The sequence below is a fragment of the Scyliorhinus canicula genome, chromosome 1 (genome assembly GCF_902713615.1).
Source record: "Scyliorhinus canicula chromosome 1, sScyCan1.1, whole genome shotgun sequence".
NCBI classification, from domain to species: Eukaryota; Metazoa; Chordata; class Chondrichthyes; order Carcharhiniformes; family Scyliorhinidae; genus Scyliorhinus; species Scyliorhinus canicula.
The window spans coordinates 112,705,320-112,723,751 of NC_052146.1; the positions used below are offsets into that span (position 1 = coordinate 112,705,320).

Sequence of the window (18,432 nt, forward strand, 5' to 3'; positions counted from 1 at the left end):
TACTAGTAATTAATAAGGTTCAGAAGGACCAAGCTCCTCATCCCGCGCGCCCGCTCAAGAATGTCCTTGTTCACCCTCGAGGCTTTCCCAGCCCATATAAAACCCAAGATCGCTGCATTCGTCTTCCCAAAAAATGCCTTAGGGATGAAGATTGGAAGACACTGAAACACAAACAGCAATCTCCTGAGGACTGTCATTTTGACAGTCTGCACCGTCCCCGCCAATGACAGCTGGAAGATGTCCCACCTACTGAAGTCTCCTTTCATTTGCTCAATCACCCTGTCCAAATTTAGTTTATGAAGCTGACCCCAGTCCCTTCCCACCTGAATCCCCAGATACCTAAAACTCCTTCCCACCACTTTGAACGACACCTCCCTCAGTCTCCTCTCCTACATCGCAAAAACCTCACTCTTGCCCACAGATACTCCCACTCCACCCGATCAAAGGCCTTTCCTGCATCCATGGCCACCACCACCTCGACCTCGCGCCCCTCCGCAGGCATCATTATTACATTTAGGAGCCACTTAACGTTGAACGTCAGGTGTCGCCCCTTAACAAATCCCATCTGGTCCTCCCCCATTACCCTCGGATCACAATCCTTCATACGTGTGGCCAAAATCATCCACATTTAGCAGCGAGATTGGTCTAAATGACCCACAGCTCTCCGGATCCTTATCCCGCTTCAGAACAAGAGAAATCGATGTCTGTGATAACATTGACGGGAGCACTCAAGCTCCCGACTCATTAAAGGCTTTTATCAGGAGCGGCCTCAACAGCCCAAAAAACGTTTTTATAAAACTCAACCAGGTATCCGTCTGGTCCCGGGGCTTTACCCAATTGCATCGCCCACAACCTATCTACAACCTCCCCAATCCTCCACCAACTCCTCATCTATCCTCAGGAACTCCAGACCCCCCAGAAAAATCACTTCATACCGTCCTCCCCAGCTGGGGATTTATACAATTTACTATAAAACTCTCAAAACACATAATTCGCCCCCGCCAGATCCAGAAACACCTTCCCCTCTGTATCTCTCACTTTCTCAATCTCTCTCACCGTCTCCTGTTTCCTCAGCTGGTGCGCCAGCATCCTGCTGGCTTTTTCCCCATATTCATAAACTGCACCCTTTACCATCCTCAGCTGTCCCTCCACCTTACCAGTGGACAGGAGCCCAAATTCCAGCTGCAGTCTCTGACGCTCCTTCATAAGCCTGTCAACTGGAGACTCCACATACCTCTTGTAAAAGTTTGCCTACCAATTTGCCCAACTCCGTCTGCTCAGCCTTCTGCTTATGGGCCCGGCCCGAATGGAGATGAATTCCCTCTTAATAACCGCCATCAGTGCACATGCCTCTACCCCCGCTAACAGCCCCACATCCAACCTCCATTGCAGACGCTGGGCCTTTCCTTTGTTGACTTGGAAGTCCACCCAGTGCGGGGAGTGGTCTGACACCACTATTGCTGAATATTTAGCATCTACCACCTCGGCCAGCAGCATCTTATCCATAACAAAAAAAGTCCATCTGGGAATACACCTTATGCATATGGGAGTAGAACGAAAACTCCTTACTCCTCGGCCTCCCAAATCTCTCATGGATCGACCCCTCCCATGCGTTCCATGAACCCCTGGAGCTCCTTTGCCATAGCTGATACCTTCCCAGACCTAGAACTCGATCGGTCCAGCCTTTGGATCCAGGTCCTCCACTTTCTCCAGGGGTCACTTCTGCTGGTCACGCAGTATCCCAATCTCTGCTGCCATCGAGGTGGACTGTTCCTCCTGCTCCCCCGCCAGCCCCACCAACCTCTGGATCGCCTGTCCTTGGGCTGCCAGTCTCGTCTGGTCAACAACCGCCTTGATCGAGTCCACCACCCAGGCCAGGTCCTCCAAACTTTCCTTCCACTGTTCAGGAAGCTCACCAACTGAGCCAGTCAGGCCGGATCCTCTCCCTGCCCATCCGCCATCTCCACGTGCATTGTCTGCTCCTCACTCGCCTTGACCAAATGGTTCGCTTTTTTCTGGGCACTTCTGGACCGCAGCTCCATAAACAAGGGGTCACTCTCTTCTACTCTCACTTCTGCACCTTTTCCTGACAAAATTCTTGCGACAAACCGGCATAAAGGCCACAAAAATACCACCGTGAACGGGAGCTGCCAAATATGTGGCCCCATCACCGCCACCGGAAGTTGATTATTTATTTTATTAATTACACCCTTTAATTTGTGCACCTAGGCTTGTTTGTGTTAATAATATTTCAATAAATGTCCTACTTACCCCGATTGAAATTACCAATTTAGAAAGAAGGAACATGAAATTCTCACCAGCCAGTCACCTACTGTTTCCCGGTGATGTTAACCTACAGTTTTTGTAGTAGCTCCTGGCAGCAGCTATTGGAATACTGATTTCTGAACTCTCCCTGCTTTTATAACCCCGCTCCTCTCCGAGTTCTTGCAACTTTTGTCACAACTCCCTGGGCTAGTGCATGGTCAATGCCAGCCCCAGACTCCAGCCCAGAGGTGCACACAAGTGCAATGAAAGCTTATTTTAAAATACCGGAGGACCTTGGCAGAGCTCAATGAACTGCAGTCGCCATGTTTGTAAATTTAACACAAATAACCTTTTATTTTTTAACAGTAATATGATTAAACTGACAATAAAATGTAAATGACTACCCAATACCCCTTTCCCAAGTACCACCACCCTTCAAATTGCCCCACTCTGCACACTCACACAGGCAGGCCACATAGGAGGGAAAGGATGGTGGAGAGGAGAGAAAAATGATGGTGAAGTAAAAAAGGATAAACGATCTCCAATGCACTGTGATGGTTTGCAGTTAAAGGCTGGGATTCTCCATCGAGAGTCCACCTCACTACCGCTGTTAGCGAGGACAGAAGATTTAGCACTCAACCTAATTTCCCATTTACTGCAGAAGGACCGGAGAATCTCGCTGCCATGAACAGACGGAGAATCCTGCCCAAAGTGTTTCACTTTGATGCTTCTTCCTTCTAAGCTTGAGAAGGATTTCTCTGGAAAGGCCGTCTACTTTCTTTGTAGATTCAAGAACGTTTCAAATACAGTAAAGATGTGCCAGGCACTCACTGGTTTTAGAGCATTTCTTCACATCAGCAGTGAGAGAGAGTGAGAGTTCTTCAATACATTTATGTGGCATAATCGGTCCTTCATCCTACGCTATCTATTAGGCAAGTCACCTTGCTCACTCTCCTAACTACCTTATAGGGGCTGCTGAATTTCACTTTGAGGTTTGCCCTGCAAAAGCAACACTACTGGTACCTCATCTCCAGCTTGGAACATTCTGGTCCTGGCATGTTCGTCTGCCCACATTTTCATTCTTGCTCCTGAAACCTTTAAATGCACTTGGGCTATCTGACAAGCTCCTGTTGAGTCTTTCCAGAAACATAGACACATAGTCCACCATTGAGGATTTGTCCTTTTGTTTTAGAAACTTCTCTTTCATCAACTTTAATGGATTCCACATTCGAACCCAGTAGATCTCTTCAGATAATCCCTGGTGGCAAATAGTAAAAAATCTAATCCCTTGTCGCAATCTCTTGATTATTCAGGATATCTCGCCAAAGCTCCGCGAGTTTGTGGATTATAGGCAGTCGACTTTAGTTGCTTGATACATAAACTACAAATTATATCCTGGAAAATGTAGAACCCTGGTCAGATTATATTTCTAAGGGTAGGCTATAGCTTGTTAAGAACTGTGTCAACTTCTCCACTACTAGGGCAGCACGGCGGCGCAGTGGTTAGCATTGCTGCCTCATGGCACCGAGGTCCCAGGTTCGATTACGGCTCTCAGTGACCGTCTGTGTGGAGTTTGCACATTCTCCCCGTGTCTGCATGGGTTTCACCCCCACAACCCAAAAGATGTGCAGGGAAGTGGATTGACCATGGTAAAAATGGGGGGCAGCATGGTAGCATGGTGGTTAGCAACAATGCTTCACAGCTCCAGGGTCCCAGGTTCGATCCCCGGCTGGGGCACTGTCTGTGCGGAGTCTGCACGTCCTCCCCGTGTGTGCGTGGGTTTCCTCCGGGTGCTCCGGTTTCCTCCCACAGTCCAAAGATGTGCGGGTTAGGTGGATTGGCCAGGCTAAATTGCCCTTAGTGTCCTAAAAAAAAAATAATGTTAATGGGGGTTGTTGGGTTACTGGTATAGGGTGGATACGTTGGCTTGAGTAGGGTGATCATTGCTCGGCACAACATTGAGGGCCGAAGGGCCTGTTCTGTGCTGTACTGTTCTAAAAAAAAAATAAAAAAATTGTCCCTTAATTGGAAAAAATGAATTGGGTAATCTAAATTTATAAAAAAAAACTTCTCCACTACTACCTTAGCTGTAATTGTTCTTAAAGGTATAGCTTCCAGAAATTGGGCAGTCACATCCATGATCGTAACAATGTACTGATGCTCTTGCCTTTGTTTTAGGCAATCTCCTAATACCCAACAAAAGGGTTCTTCAAACACTGGTATGGATATTAAAGGCACTGGTCTAATCACATGTTGTGGTTTACCAATTACCTGACAGGTATGACAGGTTCTGCAGAATGGCACTACATCCTTAAGCAATCCTGGCCAGGGAAAATGCCTGCTGACTGATGTCCAAGTTTTCCGAATTCTCACTTGTGCTGCCATTGGTATCTCATGTGCTACCCACACTATTTCCCCACAATATTTGGGCAGTACCACTATCTGATGAACAACTGTTCATTCCTAGCCTGCCGGTCTAGGAAGATGTCTCCACTTCTCATCAAAACCTGTTCTTAATGTAATAGCACACTGGAACCCCCTCAGCCTCAACATCTGTGAGAGCCGACTGTGCTCATTTATGCACCAAACACTTCCTCTGACTCATCCTTAAGGATAGCTTCAGATATTCTACCATCCGATAATGATGCAACTTTAATCTCTGGCGGTAGACTTTGTTTAGCCATTCCCCTAGTCACCACAAATGACGGAACAATATCTGGAAACTGCCTGTAACTGTTCTGTTTCCTTATTTTCCCTCGGACTCTCTGAAATCATGGGTGAAACTAAAACCTTCACTTCTGCCAAATCATTCCCCAAAAGTAAGTCTACTCCGTCCACTGGTAACTTCTTAACCACGCCGACAACCACTGGATCTGATAATAAATCTCACTCCAATTGTACTTTATACAATAGATCCGAGATATAATCTCCATTTTGCCCATTCACTCAGACCTGCTCATCTCCCATTTACCTAATTTCGCTACATCTGCTCCCACAGCAGTGTTTACTTCAGATCTCCTAGTTCTAGCTAGAGCTACAGACTACTTTAACAGTATTCTCCACTTTTGTTCCCTTTTCAGAATCTTCCTTATGAACCCCAACAGGTCCCGTGGGCTTTCCTCGTAACCTCCAACATGCTTAATTAACGTGTCCCACTTTATTGCAATGGTAACACCCAAGCCTTCGAGTCTCACCTCCACTCCACCCTCAGCAACTTCCTTTCCGGTTTGAGAGATCGCGGAGTATTCCCAGCTATCCATTCTCGACCTTGACTACCTGCCTTTCTTTCACTCTCCCATTTCCTATCCATTTCAAAGTTATGGGGCTGACAAAACAAAGGTTTAAATTTATGGATCAGCTCATAATCATTAATCATTTTTTTTTTAGAGAAATACAGCACAGAACAGGCCCTTCGGCCCACGATGTTGCGCCGAACTTTTGTCCTAGGGTGGCACAGTGGCTAGCACTGCTGCCTCACAGCGCCAGGGGCCCAGGTTCAATTCCGGTCTCAGGTTACTGTCTGTGTGGAGTTCTCCCCGTCTGCGTGAGTTTCCCCCGGGTGTTCCGGTTTCCTCCCACAGTGCAAAGATGTGAGGGTTAGGTGGACAGGCCATGCTAAATTGCCCCTGTGCCCAGGTTAGGTTATAGGATTGTGGGGATAGGTAGGGGTAGACACTTGTAAATGGGCAGAGTGCTCATTCAAAGGGTAGGTGCAGACACAATGGGCCGAATGGCCTCCTATTGCACCGACCTGGATTCTATGTTCAGCCAGTATTGGTTTTATCCCCCTTTCTGCAATTCCAACTTCCTCATTTCAATCTCCATTTCTTTTTCCATTTTTAAAAATTCCCTCATGCTCGAATTGCAACGGAATTCTCTCCAGCTCCACTCCCCAACAGAGAATGCCTCTGATGTTACACTACTTGAATTCCTTGCTCGAGGGCTCTCCTGTCTCTTTAACAAAAACCCAAGCACTCAGCCAATATATCATATATCTCTGCCATTTTAGCTTTAGCCGGCATCTCTATTTTTAAATCCTTTGCCAATTCAATGAACTTGTCTTTCAAAGCCCTTGTAGATAAACCGAAGGCAGGACCTCCACCTGAAAAAAAGATCTTAGCTGCTTCCTGAACCATCCTGTTATTCTATTATGAACCTGAAACCTCTTTTTTAAAATAAATTTAGATTACCCAATAACTTTTCCAATTAAGGGGCAATTTAGTGTGGCCAATCCACCTCCTCGGCACATTTTTTTGGGTTGTGGGGGCGAAACCCATGCAGACACGGGGAGAATGTGCAAACTCCACACGGACAGTGATCCAGAGCCGGGATCAAACCTGGGACTTCGGCGCCGTGAGGCAGCTGTGCTAACCACTGGGGCACCGTGCTGCCCACAGAAACCTCTTTAATATATACTCTAACATCACTGTCTACTGTTCCAAAGATCCCAGATGAGCGCCCACATTATGTCACAACCCCATGGGTTAATGGACAGTTAATTCCACCCCTAATTGACCTAGAGTCACAACACAGAAGTGTAATTAAATGTTATTTTAAAGTACCGAAGGACCTTGGCTCTGCCCAATTGCACAGTAAGAAGTCTTACTACACCAGGATAACACAGTAAGAAGTCTTACAACACCAGGTTAACACAGTAAGAAATCTTACAACACCAGGATAAAGTCCAACAGGTTTGTTTGGAATCACTAGCTTTCGGAGCATGGTGATTCCAAACAAATCTGTTGGACTTTAACCTGATGTTGTAAGACTTCTTACTGTGCCCACCCCAGTCCAACACCTTTAGAATTAGAACAGTACAGCACAGAACAGGCCCTTCGGTCCTCGATGTTGTACCGAGCAATGATCACCCTACTCAAGCCCACGTATCCACCCTATACCAGTAACCCAACAACCCCCATTAACCTTATTTTTTTTATTTTAAGGACACTAAGGGCAATTTAGCCTGGCCAATCCACCTAACCCGCACATCTTTGGACTATGGGAGGAAACCGGAGCATCCGGAGGAAACCCACGCACACACGGGGAGGACGTGCAGACTCCGCACAGAGAGTGACCCAGCCGGGAATCAAACCTGGGACCCTGGAGCTGTGAAGCATTTATGCTAACCACCATGCTACCGTGCTACCTCTTCATCAACAAATTGCAATCATCAGATTTGTAAATTTAACACAATGAATCTTTTGTTATTTAACAGTAAAGTAACTTAGCTGCCAAAAAATGTAACTGAATACCTAAATCCCCTTACCCAACAGCCTCTTCCCCGCACCCCCCCCCCCCCCCTTCCTTTCAACTTGCCCCACTCTATGCACTCGCACACACATCCAGACAGACACTATAGAGGGATGAGGGGAAAAAATGATAAAGTAGAAATGGTTAAACAAAAGATCTCCTATGATAGATTTCAGCTTCAGGCGTTCAAGCTTTTGTTTTGATGCCTCTTTCGTCTAAGCTGGAGTTTTCTCTGGCAAGGCTGAGTACTTTCTTTGTAGATTCAAGATCATTTCAAACATACAGTAAAGATGTGCCAGGCACTCACTGATTTTAGAACAATAAAGCCGTTTTTTACATCAGCAGTGAAAGAGAGGGAGAGAGTTCCTTCTTCATTCAAGGTCTAATCACTTCTGACTAGCTCTCGCAGAAGCATCCCACAGGAACCAGTCATGGACTGAACACAGTCCTTGGTCAACCCACAGGTTGCCAGCCAGCTAATCGAACTGACTTCCTCCAAAATTGGTTCTTGATTTCCTCGGCACCAACTAGTCTGTATTCTCCCCTCCAAAAAAACAAATCCTGAAACACGAGGGGTGGGATTCTCTGATCCTAAGTGTTGACGCTGACGTAAACGCCGTCGAGAAACATGGCCTCAGGAGCAGTGATTCGGACCCATACAGCGACCCACGCCGCTCCAGCTGCCGATCGCGGCGGCAGGTGGGCGCTGCAGGTCTGCGCATGCGCAGTGGGACCAGCACCAACTCGTGCATGCACAGTGGGACTGGCGCGATTGCCGTGTATGCGCGGTGGCTCCCTTCTCCCCGCCGGCCATGACGTCACATGGCGTAGAGCTACAGGGTCCGGTGTGGAACAAAAGAGGCCCCCGGCCAGAGAGGCCGGCCCGCCGATCGGCAGGCCCCGATCACAGGCCAGGCCACAGCGGAGACCCCCACCCCCCGGGGTCAGGCTGCCTCAGCTTAATGGCGCATTCCATTAGGAGTCCATGGGTCAAAAGCTGGAAGCTGCAGCACCAGAGTGGGCAGCAGCTGGTCAAGCAACAAAAGGGGCAGGTGGCAGCCACCCAGGCTGGAGAGCCAGCCACCCAGCAGGTAGAGTAGGAGGAGGTGCTGAATGAGCCTCATGTGTACCGGCACCGCCTGACATTTGAGGACCTGCTGGACCGGGCATGCTGTTGAAGAGTCCGGCTGCAGAGAGAGAGAGTGTGACACATGTGGTACTGCAGGGATATGGGGGAAGACACCCACTCCCGTTGTTCACCAAGGTGATGGTCGCCCTGAACATTTACACGACGGGATCTTTCCAGGCGCCAAATGGGGACCCATCTGGGATCTCAACAGACCTCGGTGCACAGGTGCTGCAGTGGCATTAAGTGAGGGGGGGGGGGGGGGAAATCGGTACGGCCCCAGCACCGATCCTCCGACCGGTAAGGGGCTAGCAGCCGCGCCACGTATACTGCACGGCCTTCCCGATATAATTGCTTGGAGAACTGTCAGGGTCCGGGTGTCGCATGCGCCATGTGCAAGGACCCAACCTGCCAAATAGTGCTCCCCTGGACACCCGCTCGCCACCCCTCTCCCACGGCCAGCATCACTGCTCCCATCCGACTGTCAGAGTCTACAGCCGCCATGCCGGGTTCCCGACTGCTGAGATCTGGAGTCAACCGCACGGTTTGGAACTCGGCCCATAACTTGGCCCATTGGAGCCCCCTCAGGGAGCCCCCTCTCCAGCAAGTTGGTCACGTAGAGTGTGAGGGGACTGAATAGGCCGGTCAAACGGTCGTGTTCGCACACCTGAGGAGTCTGAAGGCAGACATGGCCATTTTGCAGGAGATGTACTTAAAGATAGGGAACCACACGAGTTTGAGGAAAGAATGGGTGGAGCAGGTGTTTCATTTTGGGCTGGAGATGAAGACAAGAGGGTTGGTGGTGCTGGTTAATAAGCGGGTAGCGTTCGAGGTGTGGAGCCCTGTGGGGGCGGGAAAGAGGTGATATGTGATGGTTATTGAAAAGCTGGACGTGTTGCTGATGGTTCTGGTACATATCTATGCCCCAAATTGGGATGATGTAGATTTTATGAGACGGGTGTTGGGGAAAATTCCTGACTTAGACTCGCATTGGCTGATTATGGCTGGGTGAACTTGTTAGAACAGAGCTTGGACTGGTCGAGTCCCAAGTCGTTGAGGGTGTCAGCAGTAGCAAAGGAGCTGATGGGGTTTATGGAACACATTGGGTGGGAGGGGGCGTGCAGCAACAGCCACAGTGGAGTCTGGATGTGGGGTTGTTGGTAAATGAGGTTGTTGGTAAATGTGCGAGCGGGAGAGAGCCACCATTTGGGGCTATGTGGAGCTAAGCGATACGGGGGAGGACACGGCCACCCCACACTGTGGGAGGCGCTCAATCCGATGCTTAGTTGGGGGGGGGGGGGGGGGGGGGGAGGGGGAGATTTGGGCACACAGGGAGAAAGCAGAGCGGGCGGAGATGGAAAGCCTGGTAGATGAGGTTTTGAGGCTCTTGTCTAGTTGTAATATTTGGGGCGATGCCCTGTGAAGTCTTGTTAATCGAGTGATTATTTTTTAACAGCGTTTACTATTCCTTTTCATGCTTCTTCTTTATTCGAGGGAGCGTTGCTTCTGTCGCTCCCGGTTCAAGTTTCTCTTCCGAGGGGCAAGGTTAGATAATAGGTTTTTAAAAAGTATTTTAATCAAGGCACTTTCATATTCACAAACAAAAGCAGAAGAACAACGAAACATCTGAGTAAACAACCAACACGTATTCGCCTTCCCCCCAACTCCCCTTTACCACCACTTTCACTTCCCACTATCCCCATTTTTACCCCCCCCCCCCCCCCCCCCCCCCCCCTCCCGCAAACTGACCCCTCAAACCTCTTTAAAGAAATCAATGAACAGCTTGTACCTCCGGGTGAACCCATCCGTCGACCCCTTCAAGGCGAACTTGACCTTCTCAAGCCTCAGGAATTCCATCAGGTTGCTCGCCCACACCCCCGCTTTCGGTGGCTCCGGATCCCGCCACCTGGGCAAGATCAGTCTCTGGGCTATCAGGGAGGCAAAGGCCAAAACGTCAGCCTCTCTCACCCCATGGCCTCCCGGGTCTTCCGACACCCCGAATATCGCCACCTCCACTTCCAGCACTTCCGACATCATGTCCGTGAACCCGTCAGAACCCTTTCAACCTTGGACATGTTCAGAACACGTGGACACGATTCACAGGCCTTCCTGCACTCTGCCCACACCTGTCCTCTATCCCCTCAAAGAACCCACTCATTCTTGCTACCGTCATATGCGCCCTATGTATCAAACTGGATGAGGCTTAATTTCGCACACAAGGAGGACATATTCACCCTCCACATGGTCTCTGCTCACGTCTTGGCCCCCACCTCCCCTCCCAACTCCTCCTACCACTTACTGCGTATGCCACTAGAGCCTCCTCCCAGTCCATCAACTCCCCTATCTCATCCCTTGACAACACATTGTCTTGCTATCCCAGGGGCAGGAACCCAGGAAGTGGCGGCTCCTCCCTCCTCAAAGTCTCAGACCTGCGGGTAACTAAAACGGTTCCCCCTGGGCAATTCGTACCCCTCCTCCAGGTCCTCCAACTTCACAAATTTGCCCCCATGAAAAGAATCACCAAATCGCTCAATCCCTGCTTGCCGTCACCCCAAAACCTTGCATCCAACCCTTCCCGGCGCAAACCTATGGTTGTCGCAGAACGGTGCCCACACCGAGACACCCTCCAGTCCCAAATGCTGACTCCACACCCTTAGGGCCGTCACCATCACTAGGCTCATGGGGTACCTGGTCAACGAGAATGGCAGAGGCACCGACAACAAAGCCCTCAAACTCATTCTCCCACACGATGCTGCCGCCATCCGACCCCACGCCGACCCCTCCCCCATGGCCCATTTCCTAACCATAGCAGTATTTGCCACATATTCGGCAGTGCCAGACCTTCTCCCACCCCGTCCCCACTTCAGAAAAGCCCTCCTAACCCGCGAGGTCTTTCTTACCCACACAAATCCAGAGATCAGCACATTAACCTTTTTTAAAAATGACTTGCGGATGAAGGGAGGTTCTGAAACACAAACAGAAACCTTGGCACCGTCATTTTTACTGTCTGCACCCACATGGTGCTAACCGGGGAAGAGGGAAAGACCAGTCCAGGTGGAATTCCACCCCTACTGGAGCAGAAGAGAGCAGATCACTGTGGAAGACGGGATACTGCTATGGGGAGCAGGAGGAATAGTTTAAAGTCAAGGCCATCGAGCCATACAAGCAGAACTTCATCATTGGCACCCTGGAATCTCAAAAATGAAAACGCTGGCCATGAGCTATGTCTGGTGGCCAGGCCTGGACACAGATATAGCTGCATTGATAAGTCAGTGCCAAAAATACCAGCAAAGGCAGAAGGTGCCACCGGCAGCCCCGATGCACCCTTGGGAATGGCCGGGTAGGCCATGGTCGCAACTTCATGTCAATTTTGCAAGCCCGTTTATGGGTTCAATGTTTTTTATGAAAGTAGAGGCCCATCCAAATAGCTGGATGTTTACAAAATGAACTCGGCAAATCCAACAGCAACCATCGCAAAATTTTGCACCCCGTTTGCAACACATGGGGCGCGATTCTCCGCTCCCCATGCCGGGTGGGAGAATCGCGGGAGGGCCGGGCGACTCACTACATGCCCCCCCTGCGATTCACCCACCCCCGCTCGGAATAATCACCGCTCGCCGTTTTTCACGGCAACCGGCAATTCTCCGACCAGGATGGGCCGAGCGGCCTGCCGTTCGTGACCGGTTCACAATGGCGGCAACCACACCTGGTCGCTGCCGTCGTGAACATGGCGCCAAAAGCTGGTTTGAAGCTTGTGGGGGGCAGGGAGTGAGCACCACGGCCATGCTCGGGAGGGTGTCTGGCCCGCGATCGGTGCCCACCGATCATCGGGCCGGCGTCTCAAAGGGATGCACTCTTTCCCCTCCGCCGCCCCGCAAGATCAAGCTGCCACATCTTGCAGGGCAGCGGAGGGGAAGACAGCAACCGCGCATGCGCGGGTTTGAGCTGTCAGTTGTCGTGACGTCAGCCGAGCATGCACGGGTTGGAGCCGGCCAACCTGCGCATGCACGGCTGACGTCACTTAGGCGTGCCGGCCGCGTCATTCTCGGCGCGCCGCCTTGACGCCGGCAGCCGAGAGTTACGGAGGGCCGCTCCTAGCCCCCCGGGTGGGGGTGAATAAGGTGAGAGGAGCACCCTCCGAGGCGTGAAACTCGGCCGAGTTCATGACGGCCTTCCCAATATTTCACGGGAGCGGAGAATTCCGCCCATGGTATCCCGGAGGTGTTAGTTTCAGACAATGGATCGGTTTCACCAGCCAGGGGTTCACAAAATTCATGAAGTCAAACGGCATTCCACACACAAGGACGGCACCATACCACCTGGCGTCAAATGGTTTGGCGGAAAGAGCCGTCCAGACCCTAAAGGCCGGGTTGCAAAAACAGTCAGCAACATCAGTAGACACTAAACCGTCGTGCTGGCTATTCGGCTATAGGACAAAGCCGCAATGGGAATAGCACTGGCAGAGCTACTCATGGGGAGATGACTCCGAACCAGGCTGAGCCTACTGTTCCCAAATTTAGGCAGAAGGGTCAAGAGGCCCAATGCAGGGGCCATGACAACACTCGCCGAGAAAGGCAGTACAACACGGGTGAAGAGGTATGGGTCAGAAAATATGCGAATGGCCCCACGTGGGTAGCAGGAATGGCCAAGGCCAGGACAGGACCTGCATCGTATGAGATACGTGTTGGAGAACACATTGTAAAAAAGCACCTGGATCAGGTGCAGGCCTCAAGATTTGTTTCCTCCCCCGGAGCTGACTCAGACCAGCATACCAAGGACCGTGACGAGTCCTCCCCGACAGACTATTCACGCCCCTCCGGCACCACTGGTGAGAACAACGGACTCTGATATGGACACCACGGATGACACTGCGGCTGTCCCCCTGCCACCGGAGGAAGGGTGCGCAGGAACTCTCATTGGAAAAGACAGGCATTGGCCATTGTACCCCCCCTACGCAGAGGCTGAAGTGGAGAGTCCGGACCCGGCGCAGAAACGAAGAAGGAGACCCGTGAGTCATAAGGATGACGGGGGGGGGGCTACTCGGACTTTTGGGGGGTGGGGCGGTAAATGACTTAGACCAGGCCTTTTGAGAATGGCCAATTAGAATACAGAGTTTCCTGATTTGTGACCAAATCAGGGAATCCCCTTCTCTGTATATAACAGGGAATGTCAGATCCTCTGCACTCCCAGTGTAGACAGCAAGCTGAATGCACCTGGTCGCACTGCTGTTGGTTTTGTGAATAAAAGAAATTCTGGTGAATGGACTTCTGCCTTGACTTATTACAGTTTCCCTTCTCGTATTGATCTAATATCCACCAAAACTTGCTTTGCGAGCCACATCTCCTTCCTCAGCAACCATTTCTGACTCTAATTTATTCACCATGGATTCCAACTAAAATTTCACCCATGTTTTAGATCCACCCACCATTACAACAATCTCCAAAATATCCAGCATTCCTTGAACCACTGCTCTTGCTGCATCCTGAGGTCCACACTGAGGCCACGCAGCCACATGCACACACTATCTCGCTTTTCACCAATACCAACCTACTATCTTGAAGCTGTCCTACTCTTCCATTCAATCTATTTTATCCTTCACCACCGCCTCATCTAACACTGATAACAAAATTATTTATCTTCCTTTCAGGCGTCTGATGAAGAATCAATGACCTGAAAAATTCTGTTTTCCCCTTCACAGAAGCTGCTAGACTTGAGTATTTCCATTTTGTTCTGTTTTTATTTCAGATTGCCAATATCTACAGTATTTCCACTCATTATGAGCAACTGGTTTGATCCACTCAACTATAAATATAACTTAAATAACCCTGTTGACACTAATTTAACCACATGCACTGTGGAGACAAAGTATTTATTCACTTATATCAATCAGCAACTACAAGGCAGTTATACTATTCAGTTATGAAAAACAATTGAATAAAATGTCACAAGAACCTTTAGATTTGTTCGACCAGTATATGACTGGTGTTAAAACTCAAGGGGAACCTAAAGCTGGCTTCTTGGTATAACATGTTCCCAGTGTAAATTTATAAATACCTAAAATTCTCAGGATATGATCAAATGTACATGAACAAAATCATGTTGAGGTTCAGTTAAGATTTTTTATTTTTCAGAAAGAAAGTAAACATCTAAATTCACACCATGCTATAATTGCCTGGTTGTATTCTGTTCCTTCTACATTTTATATTGAGTAGCACTCTGGGGAGCTGCAAGATTAACAGGGAAAGAGACAATAATGTCTTTGTTGATATAAAAGTGCTAAATAACTTTACATTTTACAATACATAAAATAATTCCTCAGATTAAAGTTTATATTTCACTGTAATTTGTGTTTGTTCCAATGCCATAAATTGACATGTATTTGAATCTACCTGTCCGAATTGCAAAACTTTAAAATAAAGCTCTGTTTGAGGCTTGAGTGTTTCCACTGAAAGTAACTGATGCCCGATTTTTCAATCTTAAGGAAACTGGAGCATTTTCAGAGCAGAATGTGTTCCCTCTTACATGTTGATGGATGGTATACACCCAACACCCGAACACTGTAAGCAGTCAGCACCCACAGGACAAATCCTGAAGACGCACAGAAAACAGCCATGGAGCAAGGACCAACAAATGCTTCGGACATTCAATCATCATTCACATTGTTGGAAAATGCTTCTGAGTCAACAGTTAATGTGGCCAATGCATTTTGGAGCAATGATGGCCTTTTATCTCTAGCCTACCCAAAGCACTGCGAGGCTGGAGCTGGATTTATACCCAGAGCACTACATGCAAGGGGGTGGCTCCTCCACACATTCAGCAACCACCAGCAGAGGAGGCTGAGCTGAAGCATGGGGTCGAGGTATGCAATTCAAAGACAAAAAGGAAGAGAGAGTGTTACACTCACGCCGAGGGAAAGGGCAGAGTGTTTCCTCAGATTCTGTCGCCGAGGTAGGTTCATCATGTTGGCGGGTGGCTTCCCGTGGCCTGGACTTGAGCCCCCGGCCTTGTCCTCCCCGGTGCGCTGCTCACACCAGAGGAACACTCCACACTCCCCGTGACGTCACACAGCCGCCCCTGTGACGTTAAAGACCGCACGTTCCAAACTCACCGAGGCTGCGCAAGGCGGCATTTCCCACTGCGCGTGCGCTCAGATATTCATCTGATATTGCTTGGTGGTGGTGGTGAGCCATGTTCTAGAATTCATATGGTGAAGGTGCTCTCCAGAGTGCTGTTTGTGAGGTCCAGGATCCTGACTCCGTGACAAATGAGGGGACAGGCAATATTTGTCCAAGTCAGGATGGTGTATTACTTGATGGTTACCATGCACTTGCTGCCATTGTCCTGCTAGGTGGTGAAAGTCGTGGGTTGGGAAGATGCTGCTGAAGGAGCCCTGGTGAATTTCTAGAGTTCATGAATGACCTTCGGGAAGGAAATCTGGACTTCTGGTGGCGGTGAATGGTGAACAGTCGCACACGTGGTGGCTCCTGCCAGGATACTTGGGCAGCACGGTAGCGTGGTGGTTAGCATAATGGCTTCAGAGCACCAGGGTTCCAGGTTCGATTCCCGGCTTGGGTCACTGTCTGTGCAGAGTCTGCACTTTCTCCCCATGTCTGTGCGGGTTTCTTCCGGCTGCTCCAGTTTCCTCCCACCGTCTAAAGATGTGCAGGGGTAGGTGGATTTAGCTATGCTAAATTGCCCTCAGTATCCAAAAAAGGTATGGTGGGGTTACGGGAGATAGAGTGGAAGTATGAGGATAGGGTGTGGGCTGAGGTAAGGTGCTCTTTCCAAGGGCCGGTGCCGACTCGATGGGCCGAATGGCCTCCTTCTGCACTATAAATTCTGTGTTCTGTGGCCCTTTCTGCCTGATTTATGCATAATCATCTGAAGGAAATTGATATAATTTGATGAATTAAGACCCTCTCATTTGAGTAATGTTAGGCAGAGATAGTCAAAGCAGAAGTCGGCAAAGGGAGCATCGATGGAATCAAAGGTCCAGCGGGGGGAATATGGCGGCAGCTTCTGCAGAGTTTGTAGCCCCTCAATGGACGACTGAGAAGTTGGTCCGCTTCCTGACCAATTAATTTAAGAAGCAGTGGCAGGAGGTTGCGGAGGATCTGGAGAAAGCAATGGAAGAGGCACTGGCCCCAATTTGGGCAGTCATTGATAAGATGGATCTGCAGTCAGAGGTACATGGGGTGACGATACAGAAGGTTGAGCTGGTGCTGTCTGACCACAGTGATTGGATTGTCTCCCTGGAGAAAGAGATGGTGGTGCTGGCAGAGAAGCAGAAGACTCTAAAGGCCAAGGTTGACGATTTGGAGAACCCCTTCTGACAGCAAAACTTAAGGACTATCCGGCTGCAGGAGAGCCTGAAGGGCTCCAACTCCACAGACTATATGTCCAAGATGTTTGGAATATTGGTGGGGAAGGAGTCTTTTTGACCCCTCCTGAGTTGTGCCAAGCCCATAGATTGCTTAGGCAGAAGCCCTGATCAGGGGAGCCACCTAGGTCGATCATAGTCACATTTCATCAATACCTGGATAAGGAGCAGGTTCTGAGGTGGGTCAACGACCATCGAGACTGTAGACGGGAGGGCCATACCATCAGAAGATACCAAGATGTTGGGGCAGAGCTGGCGAGAAGATGTGCAGCGTTGAATAAGCCCCAAGGCCGTGCTGCACAAGAGGAATGTGAGTTTTGGTGTGGTGTACCCAGCTCGACTTCAGGTAACTTTTGAGGACCGAGACTATGATTTTGATGCAGCAGAGGATATGAAGGGATTTGTCAGGAAGCACAGACTGGGTGAACTAAAGTGCATGGGGACTATGGAATTTGTTGTTTGGTCATTTTTAAGTTCATCTGTACATGTGTCTTGTGGGAGTTTTTTGATATGTGGAGGAAGCCTTGGGGTTGTACATAGAACATAGAACATTACAGCGCAGTACGGGCCCTTCGGCCCTCGATGTTGCGCCGACCTGTGAAACCATCTGAAGCCTATCTGACCTACACTATTCCATTTTCATCCATATGTCTATCCAGTGACCACTTAAATACCCTTAAAGTTGGCGAGTCTACTACTGTTGCAGGCAGGGCGTTCCACACCCCTACTACTCTCTGAGTAAAGAAACTGCCTCTGACATCTGTCCTATATCTACCACCCCTCAATTTAAAGCTATGTCCCCTCGTGTTAGTCATCACCATCCGACGAAAGAGACTCTCACTGTCCACCCTATCTAACCCTCTGACTATCTTATATGTCTCTATTAAGTCACCTCTCAGCCTTCTCTCCAACGAAAACAACCTCAAGTCCCTGAGCCTTTCCTCGTAAGACCTTCCCTCCATACCAGGCAACATCCTAGTAAATCTCCTCTGAACCCGTTCCAAAGCTTCCACATCCTTCCTATAATGTGGTGACCAGAACTGCACGCAGTACTCCAGGAGCGGCCACACCAGAGTTATGTACAGCTGCAGCATGACCTTGTGGCTCCGAAACTCAATCCCCCTACTGATAAAGGCAAGCACATCATATGCCTTCTTAACAGCCCTATTAACCTGGGTGGCAACTTTCAGGGATTTATGTACCTGGATGCCGAGATCTCTCTGTTCATCTACACTACCAAGAATCTTGCCATTAGCCCAGTACTCTGCATTCCTGTTACTCCTTCCAAAGTGAACCACCTCACACTTTTCCGCATTAAACTCCATCTGCCACCTCTCAGCCCAGCTCTGCAGCTTATCTATATCCCTCTGTATCCTATAACATCCTTCAGCACTATCCACAACTCCACCGA

General features: G+C 49.4%; 1 protein-coding gene across 3 annotated transcripts in view; it reads right to left on the reverse strand.

Moving 5' to 3' along the window:
• Positions 1-15,671, reverse strand: part of LOC119966396 (cation channel sperm-associated protein 4-like) — a 188,347-nt gene extending 172,676 nt beyond the window's left edge. For all 3 annotated transcript variants that reach the window (XM_038798007.1, XM_038797997.1, XM_038797988.1), the window contains exon 1: positions 15,546-15,671. In XM_038798007.1, the coding sequence (XP_038653935.1) occupies positions 15,546-15,602 (57 nt within the window). In that variant the 5' untranslated portion in view covers positions 15,603-15,671. The remainder of the gene's footprint in view (positions 1-15,545) is intronic.
• Between the last annotated feature and the right edge of the window lie 2,761 nt (positions 15,672-18,432).